At 47.0% G+C, this 18,582-nt stretch overlaps 1 protein-coding gene across 1 annotated transcript in view; it reads right to left on the bottom strand.

The window, feature by feature from the left end:
* The window catches only part of ARF1 (ADP ribosylation factor 1), a 75,724-nt gene that overhangs the window by 44,857 nt on the left and 12,285 nt on the right, over window positions 1–18,582 (bottom strand). Inside the window, exon 2 of the mRNA XM_030197307.1 lies at window positions 3,679–3,864. Coding sequence (XP_030053167.1) covers window positions 3,679–3,826 — 148 coding nt within the window. The 5' untranslated portion in view covers window positions 3,827–3,864. The remainder of the gene's footprint in view (window positions 1–3,678; window positions 3,865–18,582) is intronic.

Raw genomic sequence — 18,582 nt, 5'->3', positions numbered from 1 at the left:
CTTCAGTGTGCGAAGAGCGGGACTTGGGGGTGATTGTGTCCGATGACCTTAAAGCTTTCAAACAGGTAGAAAAATCGACGGCCAAAACCAGGATACTTGGGTGCATAAAGAGAGGCATGACTAGCCGGAAAAAGGAAGTGATAGTGCCGTTGTATAAGTTTCTGGTGAGGCATCATTTGGAGTACTGCATGCAATTCTGGAGACCGCACCTACGGAAAGATATAAACAGGATGGAGTCGGTCCAGAGGGCGGCTACAAAATTAGTAAGCGGTCTTGAATGCAAAAATAACAGTGACAGGCTTAGGTACCTCAACATGTATATGCTGGAAGAGAGGAAGGAGAGAGAAGACAAGATAGAAACGTTTAAATATCTCAAGGGCATTTATGTACAGGAAGAGAACCTTTTTCAAATGAAGGAGAGCTCTGGAATGAGGGGGCATATGATGAAGTTAAGAAAGAATAGGCTTAGGCGTAACCCAAGGAAGTATTTCACAGAAAGGGTGGTGGAGGCATGGAATGGTTTCCCGGTGGAAGTGGTGGAGTCGAGGACTGTTCCAGAATTTAAAAAGGCATGGGATAAGCATGTGGGATCACTTAGGAACAGGAAGAATTAGGGGTTACAGAGGATGGGCAGACTGGATGGGTCATATGGCCTTTATCTGCAGTCATGTTTCTAGGTGTCGATGTGTTCAATCCTTCTGCTCAGTGTGCTGCAGCAGCTAAGAAAGCAAATAGACTGTTAGGTATTATTAGGAAAGGAATGGAAAACAAAAGTGAGGACATTATAATGCTTTTGTATCGCTCCATGGTGTGACCGCACCTCAAATATTGTGTTCAATTCTGGTCGCATCTCAAAAAAGATATAGTGGAATTAGTAAAGGTGCAGAGAAGGGCGACAAAAATGATAAAGGGGATCGGAAGACTTCCCTATAAGGAAAGGCTAAAGCAGCTAGGACTCCAGCTTGGAGAAAAGACGGCTGAGGGGAGATATAGAGGTCTATAAAATAATGAATGGAGTGGAACGAGTAGACATGAAGCGTCTGTTTACTCTTTCCAAAAATACTAGGACTAGACCATTATTAAAATGGACATGGGGAAAATCCACTGCTTATTTCTGGGATAAGCAGCATAAAATGTTTTGTACTTTTTGGGATCTTGCCAGGTATTCATGACCTGGATTGGCCACTGTTAGAAACAGGATGCTGGGCTTGATGGACCTTTGCTGAAACTGCAGGAAGGATAAGATATTAGGCAGAATTAGCTCCACAAACAGAGATTGAAAAGAAAGTGCAGTCAAATAAGAGCGGGAAAAGAACCACTGAACAGTCTTCTTAGCTGCATTACAAAGGTAGCCAACCCAGAAATATCTCAAAAGCTGAGCAGAGCTCTAATGCCACTAAAAGAGCTGAATGTGCACTTTTATAGTTGCTTTATATGTAAGTTGATCATAACTATGATTTCAGAAGCAGCGCTGAACTGGCACCTCAGTGCCTGCTGTACAGAGCTCTGCCAAAAGGAAGTGTTTGATTTGGCTCCTTCTTGCCTATTGTGAGCCTCAGATAAACAGAGCCATGCAGAAAAGCAGGGATTGAAAACCAGCAACTTGCAGTCTGTTTTCCTCAGAAGCTTGAGCCATGATTTAAAAGCTGTGTTGAATCAGCAACACCTTGTTCGCTTCTCTGTGCCTCAGAAGCTAAATAAATCCATGTTTAAAAGGAACAGTTTGAATCAGCACCTCTGCCTTTACATTTTTTTTTTAATGCAAATTGCATCAGCCATCCTCATACAGAAAAGACACTAATGCCAAAGGAAATAAAACAATGGCTGCTGTCAGTGAGATTTCACGCCTGCCTGAGGAAATTAACCACTTTAAGTCCCCCCAGACTCCAGAGTTCCACAGAAGTGAGGTGACAAATGAATGAAAGGAAAAGAAAAAGTCCTAATGTGCCTTCCTGAACACAGCTTACCAGAATGATGAAAAAGTCAGAACCTGCTGAAGCCTCTCACTTCTACACAGCCAACACAAGGGTAAACACCCAGGGCATGTGTAACAAAACTAGAGGTAAACAACCCCTAGGGAAGCTGCTGAGAGAAGAAAGGGGTGGGGAGGGACCTGGCACCACCAGGTGTCACCCAAGCTCCAGTGTATAGAACAGAACAAGCAGGTAATAGAGCAAATGGAGAATAGATCTCCAAGGAGGAAAACTCCCAAGCTCAACTGACAGAGTTTGGAAACCGAGGCAGAAGTCAACCAGAGCAGTCCAGGAGCCCCAAAGTCCATCCACCATCTACTAGAGACAGGTTCCAAGGCTGCAGGGTACCCTTAAAAGGGGTGAATCATGAGGAACTATTTTGGTTCTCTGTCTCCATCTGCTGGTCAATGGACACAACCCACAAGCTTCTAGACTGACCTGTGGGATGAAAAAGAAACAGTAGTTACTAGCTCACACACTCAGATTTCTGTTCATTTTAATTATTAATTTATAAAACCAATTATAAAAAAGAAATTGCTTCTATTTTAAATAAAATAAGGATATAACAAAGATATAGACCCTGGTAAATGCCATTTGTCATATTGAAGAAACCCACTACATAGCTGAGATATTTTAACTTTTGCTGTGGAACTTAGTCACAGTTTAAGTCAATACACAGTTCACTGTATAATCTGTGGTAAGTGGGGCACATTTACATAACTTTGCATATAACAATGTGGTACAGCAGTAAGGGCAGAAATTTGGAGACGCAATTAAGATTAGACTCTGAATGGTAATTCTACTAGTCCAGTAAAAGACATTACAAAACTGCAAAGAACCCAGAGGCAGATATTCAAAGCGATTTAAGCAGGAAGAGACTCTCCCGCCCAAATAACACCCCAGTGCTTAACCGGGGATATTCAGTGCCCATTTAACCAGACAGTGCCCCTGAACACCCCAAATAAAAAGTAGGCAGGTCACAGGCGGTGCTGGGGACGGCACTAGGGAGGAGACCCAGTTTATGTAGGTGTCAGCATCCGCATAGCTAATCAAATTCATTTAGGACAGCACCATCCTAAATAAGGCTGCTTAGCTATGTGGGTGCCGGCACTGAATATCAGGACCATGCCTGCATAATTATTTTTTTGTTGTTTAAAAAACAAAAAAAAGCCCCGAGCCCCCTCCTGTTCTATCTTTTGTTCCTCCCCCCCCCCCCCCCCAAGACCCTCCACCCAACTGTGAAGGTGAGCTTCCCTGCCCCTTGTGGAACCTTGGAAAAATGGCTGCTGTGACCTGTTGCTGGGAGGGGGGGGGGGATGAGGAGAGAACGACACTTACCTTCACTGATTGGGGGAGGGAGTGGAAGGAAGGAAAGAAAGAGGGGACCATTGGGAAGGGAAGGGGATCGGGTACTTTATTTCTTTACAAAATAAGTAAATAAAAACGAGGGCCGGAGCGGCCCAATATTCAGCCGGGCCACATAACTTATGCGGCCCCGACATTCAGTGCTGTTGCCCGGACACTGAATTAATTTAGCTGGCGACAATCAGTGTTTAAAAAAGAAATAAATAAATGCTGACTGCTGCCAGCTGAATATCTGGGGGGGGGGGGGGGGGGGGGGGGGAGAGTGGGGAGGGAGGGTCAGTAGGTGGATAACTAAAATGACAGTGTTTAACATTTAGTCAGCTCAATTTCACTGCCTTACCTATAGTTGGAATAGTAGTTACTATTTCACCCAGTTTAAGTTTGTACAAAATAGTAGTCTTTCCTGCAGCATCAAGGCCAACCATAAGGATACGCATTTCCTTTTTGCCAAAAAGGCCTTTGAAGAGGTTGGAAAACATTCCCCCCATGCTGAAAATGTGACGTATTCAAAACTGATCAATGAAATCTATATTTTAAAAAAAGAGAGAGAGAAAAATAAGAGAAAACAAAATAAATCTTCATCCTCTAAATTAATTTTCTATTAAGTACATGGCAAGACACTATTGATTTGACTAGAATTCTGCAAAACCACTGCAGATAATTATGAACTGCTCACTAGAAGAACAAAAAACTATAAAGACAGATTTTATGTTAATTCTATCATTCAAATCTGATATGAACAAATTTCCTTTAAACATTTATAAAAACAATAGACCCAAGCTTTTTTTTTTTTTTTTTTAATTTATAGAGTTTGAATTTACATACAGATATTCTCACAAACGTAGGAAAAATAAAACAGGAAGAAATACTACATATCTAACAGTCTTGCGACTAGTTTACAGCACGAGAGAACAAACAATAAAAAAACTTCTAAGGCATGGTGGTCCAACACATGATTTTTTCCCCCCACCCACTCATTCTGGAGACAAGAACCATCAATAGAGAATCTCTCAGTAAGAAAAAAAAAAAAAGAAAAAGTTTCTAAACAAATAGGGTCCTGAGTTATAACAATTTCCATCATGTGTGACCAGAGAAATTTCAGGAAAAATGAGGGACCCACCCCCTCAGAGCCCAGACTTGAAAATTCAGCTCCAGGAATGCTTTTCTACGCAAGTCTGGCCACAAAAAAAAAAAAAATCATTTTTTGCTTAAGAACAGAATGTGATAGGTCCCAGAGATTGACATTTGTCCGAACAGAAGCGCTCCCAACCAGAGTCATCTCTAGCCCACTACTGCAGAAAGTCACGGAACAAAAGCATGAGATCAGCAGAAAGGCCGCCCTTGACACCTAGACTCTTGGGATTCTGGCAGTTGCTGCAACCAGCACAACATGACTCTTGCTTCCTATTTGCAACAAATAGTGGCCTGCACTCCAGCTGTGCCCGAGGAAAACCCCAGTTATCAGCTGCTGCTCCATCTTTTTCTCATTCATGTTTGAGAACCAAGCCTCCTCACATCAGTACAGCAGTCTTCTTGGTAATCACCATGACCATGGCATCCCTCTTAGGGGTACTCCCAGTACTTACTCACCTCCTCCAGAGTAAAAGGATACAGCCAAGCTCTGGACCCCCTAGGGAGGACTGCATCTGGGGCCTTCTACTCTGTCAGGAAGAGTGCACTGGGGAGGGAGGGTTCCGAAAAGCACCTCCAGAATGGGATCCACCCTCTCTGAAGGCTCAGAGAGCAAGGATACAGGAAAGCAGAGGAGAATAAGAACCCACACATCCTACAACAAGGAACCTCTTGGTCCAAGCCAGAAGCCTCACTAAGCTATCGTTTATGGACAATGACTCGGGTAAGGATAAGTAATGGGGTGTGACATACCACCTTTCTGTGGTACTATCAAAGCAGTTTACATTATTATATGCAGGCACTTTCACTATCCCTAGTGGGAAGTTTTTGTACCTGGGACAATTGAGGGTTAAAGGGTTAAGTGACTTGCTCAGAGTCACAAAGGGCTGCAGTGGGAATTTAACCCAGTTTCCCGGGTTCTTAGCCCACTGCACTATTAGGCTACTTCTCCACTTGGGGCTGTGAAGACATGCTCTGAACTTAACCAAGTTTGGTCTGTGAACCTGGGAGTATGACCGTTACACTCAACCAAATGATGTGGCCTTGCTTGCACAGCTGACAGCAAGGCAAGGGACCGAGCACCATCCTGAACAACTTACCATCTGTGGAGGTAGAGAAAACACTGGAGTTTTTCCAGAGCTACAGATCCTTATACCAGTGATGTCACTGGGAAAAATTTGTTTTCTACCTCCATCTACTGCTAGGTAGGGACAAGAACCCACTAGTCAGGATGATGTAGCTTAGATGCTAAGGAGGAAGTACTGATTAGGACATTATGTCTGTATGTGTTGTGTATTTCTAGGAGAATTCCCTAATCAAAGGGGCTTTACTTTAAGCACACTACACAAAACCATACCAACATTAAGATGTCTTCAAAGAAACAGCCTAATAAGCTCCATGGCAACACTGCATGCTATACTTGCTTCACAAACTAGGCTTTTGCTCCTTGGATGCTCTCTGAATTCTATGAAGACAGCATACCAGCCACCACATGATGGAGGTAACAAGTAGTCAGACTCAGGGTGCCAATATACCGTACTAAGGTGCAGAGGGAGCCTTGGTTTCTGTCTCTTGGCCGAGGATCACTCCTGAAATGGTTGGGGTAGCTGAAAAAGGTTCATACCATACAGACCCAATAGATGCTGATTTTGACTACAATGGGAACTCAAAGCAAGAGGAAACTATAACATAGTAACATAGTAGATGATGGCAGAAAAAGACCTGCATGGTCCATCCAGTCTGCCCAACAAGATAGTAACATAGTAAATGACGGCAGATAAAGACTTGTACGGTCCATCCAGTCTGCCCAACAAGATAGTAACATAGTAAATGACGGCAGATAAAGACTTGTACGGTCCATCCAGTCTGCCTAACAAGATAAACTCATTTTACATGGTATGTGATACTTTTTATGTATACCCGAGTTTGATTTGTCCTTGCCTTTCTCAGGGCACAGACTGTAGAAGTCTACCCAGTACTGTTCTTGTACTGTTCTGAAGCTAACATTGAAGCCCCTTAAAATTTACACTCCAGCCCATCCTTATCTATTCAGTCACGATCAGGGCGTAGACTGTAGAAGTCTGCCCAGCTCCCATTTTGTTTCCAATTACCGGCGTCGCCACCCAATCTGCGCTAAGATTTCACGGAACCATTCCTTCTAAACAGGATTCATTTGTGTTGATCCCATGCACGTTTGAATCCCATTACCGTTTTCATCTCCACCACCTCCCGCGGGAGGGCATTTCACATATCCACCACCCTCTCCGTGAAAAAATACCGAGTCTGCCCCCCTTCATCCTCTTCTTGTGGAATCAATTATGTTAGTCCTTATGAATCAATCGCTATTCATATATGAATAAAAAAAAAATCAGTCATAAGGGAAAACAGGAAAAAGGATTTAAAAATAAGGGGATGATCAAGACAGATTTCAAGTGCAGTGTGTTAATTTTACATGTTATGGCTGTAATCAAGTCATTTTACATTTTTACAGAATTGTGCATCTAAGCTTAAATGTTTGGACTGAACCTTAGATCCACAGTAGGTTGATAACATATTTAATACCTAGATTTCCTTTCACTCTACAATTGTCTTGAGATTTTAGTAAAAGAAAACTCAACTTTCCTTTTTTAATATTTAAGAACAAAAAAAAAAATCTATATATATAATTAACCTCTTCTTTTACAAAGTCACGCTAGTGGCTGCCAGTGTGGTAATGAAGCCAAAGCCCAAAGTGAATGGGCTAGCGCAGCTTTGTAGAAAGAGGTGTGTGTGGGTGGGGGGGGGGGGGGGGGGGGGGGTAAGGAGAAGTTAGGTCTTATCTGAATTTCCATTAGTTCTTCACACTTCCAGGACATGTGGGTAGTCATGTCCCATCATCCAGCAGGTGGAGATACAAAACTGAGGTCCACTTTATAAACTAAGGAGGTTAGACTGAGAACAGAGGGTACGAGGCTTTCTAGCCCATTATAGGGTTGACGCCAGTAAGCAGAGATTGCTGGCAATAGGCGGAGACTGCCAACAGAGTGGTTCACCCAAAATAGCAGCAAAAAATTAGAAATAATAGACTGCCTCTGTGTGGTCCAACTGTAAAAAGTCAAAAACTGTTCCAGTTGGATAGGCGGTGCTTTAAAATGTAGAGGACAATGATTTTTTTTTTTAACTTCAACAGCTTTTTAAAATTGAACGCTTCCCATATGCAGATATAAATATCATGAAATAAAAACAGAGTATCACAAAAACAGCTAAAAAAATTGGTAGAAACAGCACTAATAACAGGGAAAATTAGATTCTTAACTTGGTAATTTTCTTTCCTTTAGTCATAGCAGATGAATCCATTACGAATGGGTTGTGTCCATCAACCAGAAGGGGGAGACAGAGAGCAAAAATCCATAGTGCCTCATGACCAGCTAGCTCCATCTGCCTCTTCAGTATTTGAAACTTCCAAAGCAGTGTTACACCGCAAAGTACCATAACATGAACTTTCTTCACAGCGGATGAACGCCCCAGAATAGGAGCAATAACACAAAGGAGGGACGAACTCAACCTCCTATAACAGAACAGAAATCCTGAAGACTGTTTTCCAACTTCTCCCAATGAGGGAACATGTCTGCAGGAAAAACTGAACATAAAACAACATCACACAATGAATCACTGAGGGAGGGCTCATGGATTCATCTGCTATGACTAAAGGAAAGAAAATTACCAAGGTAAGAACCTAATTTTCCCTTCCTCGTCATCAAGCAGATGAATCCATTACGAATGGGACGTATCAAAGCAATCCCTAGATAGGGTGGGAACAAGCCACACCACGCACCAGCACTTGGCTCCAAAATGCGCGTCTCTCCTGGCAGCCACATCTAGCCTGTAATGTCGGGCAAAAGAGAGCTTAGAAGCCCATGTTGCTGCACTGCATATCTCTTGGAGAGTGTGCTCCAGTTTCAGCCCAAGAAGAGGAAATCGCTCTTGTGGCATGTGCCTTGAAGGCTTCAAGCGGAGGCCGGCCGGACAGCAACTAGGCTAAAAAAATAGCTTCCTTGAGCCAATGGGCTATAGTGGCTTTAGACGCTGGAGACCCTCTGCGCAGACCTGATAACAGGACAAAAAGATGATCAGAGGTCCTAAAAGCATTTGACATGCGCAGATACTGCAACAGAGCCCTTTGTACATCTAGGAGGTGCAATTCCCCAAAGGATTCCGGAAACTTCTCTCTGGAAAAGGAAGGCATAATATAGGCTGGTTTAGGTGAAATGCTGAAACCACCTTAGGCAAGAAGAAAAGCACCATACGTACCACAACTCCGGACTCTGAAAATTGCAGAAAAGGGTCTCGATAGGACAGCGCCTGGTGCTCAGACACCAGTCTCGCTAAAGTAATGGCCACCAAAAGACTGTCTTTAGGGTCACATCCTTCTCTGAAGCTCGCCTTAGTGGCTTGAAGGGCGAACACTGAAGGGCCTTTAAAACTAACACCAGGTTCCAGGCCGGACACGGAGCCCGCACGGGAGGATGGAGCCGAAGCCGTGCCACATCCAGATAAGCAGCCAGGGAGAGGCCAGCAACCTTCCCTCGAAAACATGCTAAGGCTGCCACTTGAAGTCACAGGGAATTATAGGCAAGGCCTTTTTGTAAACCATCCTGCAAGAAGTCAAGTATCGGCGAGACAGAAGCCCGCATAGGTGTAATCGCTTTAGCAGCACACCAAGCCTCAAATTGAAGCAATATCCTGGCATAAGCCATTGAAGAGGAACACTTGCGGACCTGTAAGAGAGTGGAAATGACTTTACTGGAATAACCATTGTCTCTCAATTGCGCCCTCTCAATAGCCATGCCGTAAGACCAAAGCGGCAGGCGTCCTCCATGGTCACCGGTCCCTGTGACAACAGATTCAGTACCAGAGGCAAAGGAAGGGGAGCCTCTACCAGCATCCGCCAGAGGTCCGCATACCACGGCCTCCGGGGGCAATGAGAACCACCTCTCCTAGATGTAGCCGAATCCGCAGGAGTACTTGCCCTATCAAGGGTCACGGAGGGAACACATACAGGAGGCCCTGAGGCCAGGGTTGAGCCAAGGCATCCAACCCCGCCGAGTGAGGATCTCTCCGTCTGCTGTAAAAGCACGGGACTTTGGCATTTGCGCTTGACGCCATAAGATCCGCTACGGGCGTCCCCCACTTGGCACAGATCTGAAGAAACACTTCGTCTGCCAGTTCCCACTCCGCTGGGTCGATTTGATGCCTGCTTAATCGGCTTGCACGTTGCTCTGACCTGCAATGTGAGCTGCTGACAGAAACTGCAGACGTAGCTCGGACCAGTGGCAATATGCGCGGCCAGTGCTCTGCTACTGAGTGCCGCCTTGTCAATTTATGTAGGCCACTGCTGTCGTGTTCTCAGACAGAACTCTGACAGCCAAGCCTTCCAGGGTCGAGTAAAAAGCCAGAAGAGCCTGGAAAATCGCTTTCAACTTGGCACAGATCTGAAGAAACACTTCGTCTGCCAGTTCCCACTCCGCTGGGTCGATTTGATGCCTGCTTAATCGGCTTGCACGTTGCTCTGACCTGCAATGTGAGCTGCTGACAGAAACTGCAGACGTAGCTCGGCCCAGTGGCAAATATGCGCGGCCAGTGCTCTGCACTGAGTGCCGCCTTGTCAATTTTATGTAAGCCACTGCTGTCGTGTTCTCAGACAGAACTCCGACAGCCAAGCCTTCCAGGGTCGAGTAAAAAGCCAGAAGAGCCTGGAAAATCGCTTTCAACTCCAAGCGATTGAAGGACCACTCCGACTCCTCGGGCGTCCAGAGACCCTGGCCATGCCTTCCCTGGCAATGTGCACCCCAGCCCTTCAGGCTGGCATCTGTCACCACCAGGCACCAATCAGGGAGCGCTAGCAGCATTCCTTGCTGCAGCATGCTGTCTGAGAGCCACCACTCCATACTGAGCCGGGCCGCAGGGAGCCACATGAGTCTGCACTGATAATCCTAAGACATTGGAGACCATCGTTGAAGCAGGGAGCACTGCAGAGGTCTTAGGTGCGCTCTCGCCCAGGGGTACCACTTCCAAGGTGGCCGTCATCGACCTAACAGCTGGACAATGTCCCAAGCGCAGGGGCGAGGCATCCTCAGGAGCAGACGTACCTGGTTCTGAAGCTTGCACCGCCTTTTGCTCGGGAAGAAAACAAACCCCGAGGCTGTTGTCGAACCGGACCCCCAAATATTCTAGAGATTGAGATGGGGTCAGGTGACTTTTGGCCATATTGACGACCCAGCCCAGAGATTGAAGTACTGAGACCACTCTGGCTGTTACCTGATGACTCTCCTCTGTCGAGTCCGCTCTCATGAGCCAGTCGTCTAGGTACGGGTGAACCCGAATACCCTCTCACCTGAGAAAAGCAGCTACTACCACCATTACCTTGGAAAAGGTTTGGGGAGCTGTGGCGAGGCCAAAAGGCAAGACCCGAAACTGGAAATGTTTTCCCATCACCGCAAACCGAAGAAACCTTTGGTGCAGGGGCCAAATAGGAATGTGCAAGTAAGCTTCTTTCAGGTCCAGAAACGTGAGAAACTCTCCTGGCTGTACCGCCGCAATGACGGAGTGCAGGATTTCCATGTGAAAATGCCGCACGCTTAGAGACTTGTTGACTTCTTTTAAGTTGAGGATGGGCCGAAAAGACCCTCCTTTTCGCGGCACCACAATGTAAACGGAAACGGCTGGAGCCATGCTCGGCGGGAGGCACCGGGGACACCGCCCCTAGGTGAATCAAGCCTTGCAAAGACTCCTCTACCTCCGTTTGACGGCAGAACCGTATCAGGACTCCACAAACACGTCGCTCACCGGGGCATTGAATTCTATTCTGTAGCCATCTCTGATCAGGTCCAAAACCCACTGATTTGAGGAAATCTTGACCCACTCCTCGAGAAAGAGGGAAAGCCGTCCCCCTATTGCAGGAATCGAGGAGAGGGCTGGCGCACCATCATTGAGAGGGTCGCCCTTGAACTCCAGGCCTTGAGCCGGTCGCTGCGGAACGCCTGTCTGAACGAAAGGAGTTCCTCTGCTGAAAGTGGGCACGAGAAGTGAACCCAGCAGAACGCTCCGGCCGGTACCTTCTAGCTTCACGGAAGCGAGGTCTGTAAGAGGAGGGAACCGCCTGACCCTTGGAGGGAGGCCTCGGCCTATCCTCGGGCAAGCGCTGGGGTTTAGCATCCCCCAGGCCTTTAACAATTTTCTCCAACTCCTTATCAAATAGGAGAAGGCCTTTGAAGGGCAACTTCACCAACCTTTGCTTAGATGCCATGTCAGCCGCCCAATGTCGTAGCCATAAAAGGCGGCGAGCCGCCACCTGTTTAGCCGAAGCTCTGACCAGATCATAAAGGGCGTCAGCCAAGAAAGACAAGGCCAACTCCATCCGCGGTGCCACCTCAGTAAGGGGCTCCTCTCCATCCCCGGGCTGTTCCACTGCCTGTTGCAACCAAGCGAGGCAGGCTCGGGCAGCATAGCAGCTGCATGCAGATGCCCGAAAGGATAGGCCTGAAATTTCAAAGGACCGTTTCAAAGCTGATTCCAGGCGTCGGTCCTGCATGTCCTTCAGGGCGACTCCTCCTTCAACTGGGAGGGTAGTCCTCTTTGTCACAGCCGTGACTAGGGCATCCACTTTAAGCACAGCTAGGCGCGTCAAATGCTCCTCACTTAGAGGGTATAATTGCCCCATTGCCCTGGCGACTTTCAAAGGCCCCTTGGGGTCAGCCCATTGAGCCGAAACAAGCTCTTGGATGGAGTCTTGCAAAGGAAAGGCTCAAGCAGGCTTCTTAGTACTTGCCATGCTCAGATTACTAGAGGAGGCTTCGTCACTTCCAGGATATTCAATAGAGAGAACCTGCAAGGCATCAGAAATAAGCGCTGGCAGCTCGTCGCGGTGGAAAATCCTCACCGCAGAAGGACCATCTGGATCCGGTGGCAATCCTGCACCTTCCTCTGGCTCTTCAGACCACGAGGGCCTGCCAGACCCTTCAGAATCCTCACATCCCGACCACGGTTGGGGGGGGGGGGGCACACTCAGAAAGGGAATTAGCCCTTCTGCATTTATCAGGAGGATAAGAAACAGGCAAAGCCAACTCCAAAAGGCCAGGATCCACCGGGGGCCAGGCAGCTCTTCCCTGTGGGGGGGTTGGGGGGGGGGGAAGAGAAGGGGGGTGCGCCACTCTTTGAAGGGGAATTAACCCTTCTGCGCTTGTCTTGCGGCCAGCTGTCAGGGGAAAACGCGCCTGACAGCAATCCGAGGCTTGGCTCCACTGGAGGGGGAACAGATAGTAGGGCAGAATGAGACCCCTGCGGGAGAGCTCTTTTTAACATGAATGCTTGATGCAGCAGCAACACAAACTCAGGGGAGAAGGGCTCACCCTGGCCTCCCGGTTCCAGTCCGGGGATAGAAGCTCCCCTGTTAGCCTCCACACGAGGCTCTCCTCCAGATTCAAACACCTCCGCTTCTGCGGGGGCCGCGCCATGTGGCGTGTCCAAAATGGCACCGCCTGAGCGGGAAGAAACATCGCTCGCCATGCTCGGGCCGGCCCTGACGTCTGAAGAGCACGATTTACAGGGCCCTGCTGCAGATCTGCGCTTGCCACAACAGGAACAGCGCTTAACAACCTCTGCAGCCATCGCCGAAAACGGCGGAAAATCCTGATCACGAGCCCTCCCTGGAGCAGCTTCAAAACGCTCTTACCTCACCAGACCGAGTCCACAGAGCTCCAGTCACACTGCACAATCAGAAGAAAACCTCTTTTCTGGAATCACAGCGCCAAAGCGCGACACAACTTTTTTTTTTTTTTTTAATGCTGTGAGGAAAGTTAGAGGCAACAGCAATAAAGGCAAATTTCGAACTCCGGAGGTTCAGTAGAGTGGGAAAGGCAGGGAAAGGCCTAACCAATGTGCCTGCATCCACAAAGGAGAGTGTGGGAAAAGACAGGGACAGGGCAAACCTATGTGTCTACATCCACATCGGGGGTCGGGTAAGGCAGGGAAGGGCGAACCTATGTGCCTTCAAAGTGGAGCTGCGTCTACCCTGCTGGGGAGATAGAAAATACTGAAGAGGCAGATGGCGCTAGCTGGCCATGAGGCACTATGGTTTTTCAGTGCTATCTCCCCCTGCTGGTTGATGGACACAACCCATTCGTAATGGATTCATCTGCTTGATGACAAGGAAGCTGTATTTTGTGCTCATTTTTCCACACTGTTGTATACAATACAGTAATACATGGCCAAATTTCAGTGAGGATATCTTGTGTACTGATGGGTTCATCTTAACTGCTGTTGTAATCTGCCTTGAGAAGCCTGGTTTTATAAAGATGAAGTAACATTAAACTCTTCTTTCATTGAGGCACATGGAATCACATCTTTACTTCGTCTCCTTTATACAAATGGATTGCTCTGTTTTGAGCATGCTTGAAGGACAAGTGGTTTTCATAACAAAATAATAAAAATAAATATATTTTTTTCATGCAGATCTCTCATTTGTTTAAACATAATTAAATGGGCTATAAACCCCTAATGTAGTCCACTGGTTTTCTTATATTTTGTCCTTTTGATGATGTGGAGGGACATAATCGAAGGGGACGCCCAGTTTTGCTGAGGACGTCCTCACAAAACGTCCAGGTTGAGGGGCGGGGAAACCCGTATTATCGAAACAAGATGGACATCCATCTTTCGTTTCGATAATACGGTTGGGGACGCCCAAATCTTGACATTTAGGTCCTTCTTAGAGATAGTCGTCCCTAGATTTGGTCATTTCTGATTTTCGGAGATAATGGAAACTAAGGACGCCCATCTCAGAAATGACCAAAGGCAAGCCCTCTGGTCATGGGAGGAGTAAGCATTCGTAGTGCACTAGTCCCCCTCACATGCCAGGACACCAACCGGGCAACTCAGGGGGCACTGCAGTGGACTTCACAAATTGCTCCCAGGAACATAGCTCCCTTACCTTGTGTGCTGAGCCCCCCCAAAACCCACTACCCACCACTGTACACCACTATCATAGCCCTTATGGGTGAAAGGGGGGCACCTAGATATGGGTACAGTGGGTTTCTGGTGGGTTTTGGAGGGCTCACATTTACCACCACAAGTGTAACAGGTAGGGGGGGATGGGCCTGGGTCCGCCTGCCTGAAGTGCATTGCACCCACTAAAACTGCTTCAGGGACCTGCATACTGCTGTGATGGACTTGAGCACGACATTTGAGGCTGGCACAAAAGATTTTTAAAGATGTTTTTTGAGGGTGGGAGAGGGTTAGTGACCACTGGGGGAGTAAGGGGAGGTCATCCCCGATTCTCTCCGGTGGTCACCTGGTCAGTTTGGGCACCTTTTTGTGGCTTGGTCGTAAGAAAAACAGGACCAGGTAAAGTCGTCCAAATGCTCGTCAGGGACACCCGAGTCCCGCCTTTGCTATGCCTCCAACACGCCCCCGTGAACTTTGGTCATCCCCACAACGGAAAGCAGTGGGGGGACGCCCAAAATCGGCTTTCGATTATGCCGATTTGGGCGACCCTGTGAAAAGGACGCCCATCTTCCGATTTGTGTCGAAAGATGGGCGTCCTTCTCTTTCGAAAATAAGCCTGATATTGTGCCAAAATGATATACTGCACCAAAACTGGAAATACAGTGAGACAGAATAATAGAATTCAGAAACATCCCAAACTTATTAACATTATAACTGTGTTAGCATTTGGGTATTAACTGAGAAAATGCTGCTATCAAGACATACTAGGAAGCCTGAAGTCGACTTGGTTAACTTCTGCTGTATCAACTAGCTAATAGTTTTAACACTAAATTTTGTTTGCTGAACTCAAGCTGACTCAATTCCCCTCCACCAAATTTGTTCCTATTTGGTTAATTTTAAACAAGAAACTAAGAAATGATTTACTCTGGTCTTACAACAAGGACATTCCATCAAGCCATATCACCATTTGGAAAACAAATGTTATTCAGCTTCAACTGTTCTACTGCTGTCTTCCCTTAGCCATCATCATTCCCTGGACCCATCTATATAGAAATAGACAGTCAGGAGACAAAGATTACAACCCCCCCCCCCCCCCCCCCCCCCCCCCACACACACACACACACAAAAAGTGATTTTTACAAGCAAATAGACGAAGAAATTATATATCATGGAACTGAAAAATGTTGGCACATTTAGACTGACTGGACTGCATGAAGGTAGCTCTGCCCTCATTATTTAATATCTCTTAAATAGTAGTAATAAACAATGTGCCACTGCATTTCACAAACCAAAAGGAGCTAGTTCACACAAACCATCTTTCTCTTTTGATTTAGGCACATTAAAAAAAAAAAAAAAAAAAAAGATTTTAAATGCTCCCAGGCTTCAACCTAATTCATGTTTAATGTGGGATATAGATGTCATAAACAAATAGAAACTCTGAATGGTCAGCACCTGATTCTCATAATATGTTGTCCATTTTAGTGGCCCTTTACCACAAAAATAATCTCTGCACTAATATAACACATGCTAGTGTCCCTATAACCAGCCTCTCCAAATGACACACTGCACAAACCGGCATGTTTTTTTTTTGTTACATTTGTACCCCGCGCTTTCCCACTCATGGCAGGCTCAATGCGGCTTACATGGGGCAATGGAGGGTTAAGTGACTTGCCCAGAGTCACAAGGAGCTGCCTATGCCTGAAGTGGTAATCGAACTCAGTTCCTCAGGACCGAAGTCCACCACCCTAACCACTAGGCCACTCCTCCACTGAAAATATAAGTGACATTAAATAAAAATAGTACCAACGATAAAGGATGTGGATGCAGCAGCTCACTTGTTTTGAGTGTATTTGGAAAGACAGCTGAGCGGGGGAGAGGAAACAGAGAATAACCTAACTGGCTTCAACTTTTTGATATCATGCCTGTTCTCAATTAAACCTCCCCAATATACACCCCTTCCACTAGTCCAGTTCTTCAGTATAAATCAAGCAGGAGAAAGAAAAACACAAACCAGGAGCATGTTCAGCAACATAAGCACCAAATCTCACTAAACAAACCGAAAGACTGGTCCCTGGAAGGACACAAAATAGAAGAAGCGCACACAAGTGCCAACTAGAGCATTGAACTCCGGGTGGGCTCCTGGAATAGCGTGAAGAACTAATGGGAAGAAAATGATCAGGTAAGACCTTATTTCTGCTTCTTCCCACTATTCCAGGATACGTGGGAAGTTCAAAAGCTCTCTCTACAAGGGTGGGAACCTGGCCTTGCTGCAAGCAGAACCAACGCCACAAACACAGCCGCCGAACATGCGGCAACATCAACTTGACAGTGGTTACTAAAGGTATGCAACAACACCCACATCGCAGCCATAGATATATCCACAATGAGGCTTCCACCAAAGTCGGCATATGTCTGGTAGAGTGCGCTTTCAAGACCTGAGAGGGAGACTTTCCTTCCAGAACATAGGCCGAGGCTATGGCCTTCTTCAACCAATGAGCAACAGACGCCTTGGACACCATGAGACCCATTTTCTGCTTGCCAAAGAGGACAAAAAGCCTTTCCGAACGACGAAAGTCATTCGTTAACATCCAGAAGCTGGAGAGTCGAACTGCGCCCCCACATCTTCTCGTCAAACAGGGAGGTCCACCGACTAACATGGAAAGCTGACATCTCTTTAGGCAGAAAAGGCGGCAGAGTCTGAAGTGAAACTCCTGCCTCCAAAAACCGAAGAAAAAGATCCCGACAAGAAAGCATCCGAAGCTCTGAAATGCGAAAGGCAGAAGTAATAGCAACCAAAAACACTCAAGGTTGACCTCTGAAGAGGCTCTAAAGGAGACTGATGCAGTGCCCGGACTAGATTGAGATCCCATTCTGGAAAGGGCGCCCAAAAAAAGACACCGCACCACATCGGGGGTGCGCTGCCAAAGACAAGTTCTGCAAGCAGCCTTGGAAACATGCCAAGGCCAACACCTGAACCTTCAAAGAGCAATCTAGATTGTAAGCTCTTTGAGCAGGGACTGTCTTTTTTGTGTATGGTGTACAGCGCTGCGTATGCCTTGTAGCGCTATAGAAATGATAAGTAGTAGTAGTAGCTTAACGCTAGACTTGCGCACAAACTGTAAAAATGCCAGGATATTACCAATGGAAGAAAAAGGATCCACACCCTCTTCAGCACACCAGCCCTCGACGATGCATCACATGTGGACATATGCCAAGGAAGAACAACACTTCTGAGCTTGAAGCAAGAATGCAATGAACACTTCTGAATAGCCATTCTTCCTCAGCCAAGCCTGCTCAAGGGTCAGGCCATAGACCAACAAGGGGAGGGAGCATCCATGAACTCTGGACCTTGTCAAAGACCCAGAGCCTGAGGGAATAGCAACGGCTCCCCATCCAACAACTACACCAGATCTGCATACCACAGGCACCGTGGCCAGTCTGGGGCCACCAGAAACACCCAGCCCTGATGGAGCACTGCTCTCTTAAACGCCCAGCTGATCATCAACCACTGGGGAAAAAGACGCACAGCAACCCCATGCTCAGCCAAGCCTGCAGAAGTGCATCTAGGCCTAGAGTGTCCTGCTCCCTGCAACAGCTGAAAAATCATGGGACCATAGCATTTGCTTTGGTTGCCATGAGATCCATGGATGGAATGCCCCAGTGACTCACCATGAGCTGAAACACCTCGGCAGACAATTTCCACTTGCAGGGATCCACACAGTGGGCTGACTGAGAAAGTCAAATGTGAGCCACCTAGAGACAGAGCAGATGCTTCTCTACTCAGGCCATTAGCAAGTCGGCTTCCACTGCCAGCTGACTACTGCGAGTTCCCCCCCGCTTGTTGATGTAGGCCACCGCCATCACACTGTCGGAGAAAATCCGAACCGGAGACTTCCCCAACAGCAGAGCAAAGGCTACCAGTGCCCGGTGAACCGCCTTGGAACTCCACTGAATACTAAAAGCCTTGCGCCAGGTGGCCACTGTAATGAGCCCCCCCCCCCCCCCCCCGACTTAGGGACTGGAGAAGCAACCACCAGTGCATACTCAGTCTGGCAGCTACTGTCCAAGGAAGCTGGAAGCTGTAGTCCTGGGAAACTGGAGACCACAGGTTGAGCAGGGACTTCTAAAGCAGTCG

This window comes from Microcaecilia unicolor, chromosome 1 (genome assembly GCF_901765095.1).
Source record: "Microcaecilia unicolor chromosome 1, aMicUni1.1, whole genome shotgun sequence".
NCBI classification, from domain to species: Eukaryota; Metazoa; Chordata; class Amphibia; order Gymnophiona; family Siphonopidae; genus Microcaecilia; species Microcaecilia unicolor.
The sequence above is the reverse complement of the archived record's forward strand: the minus strand, read 5'-3'. Positions and strand labels throughout refer to the sequence as shown.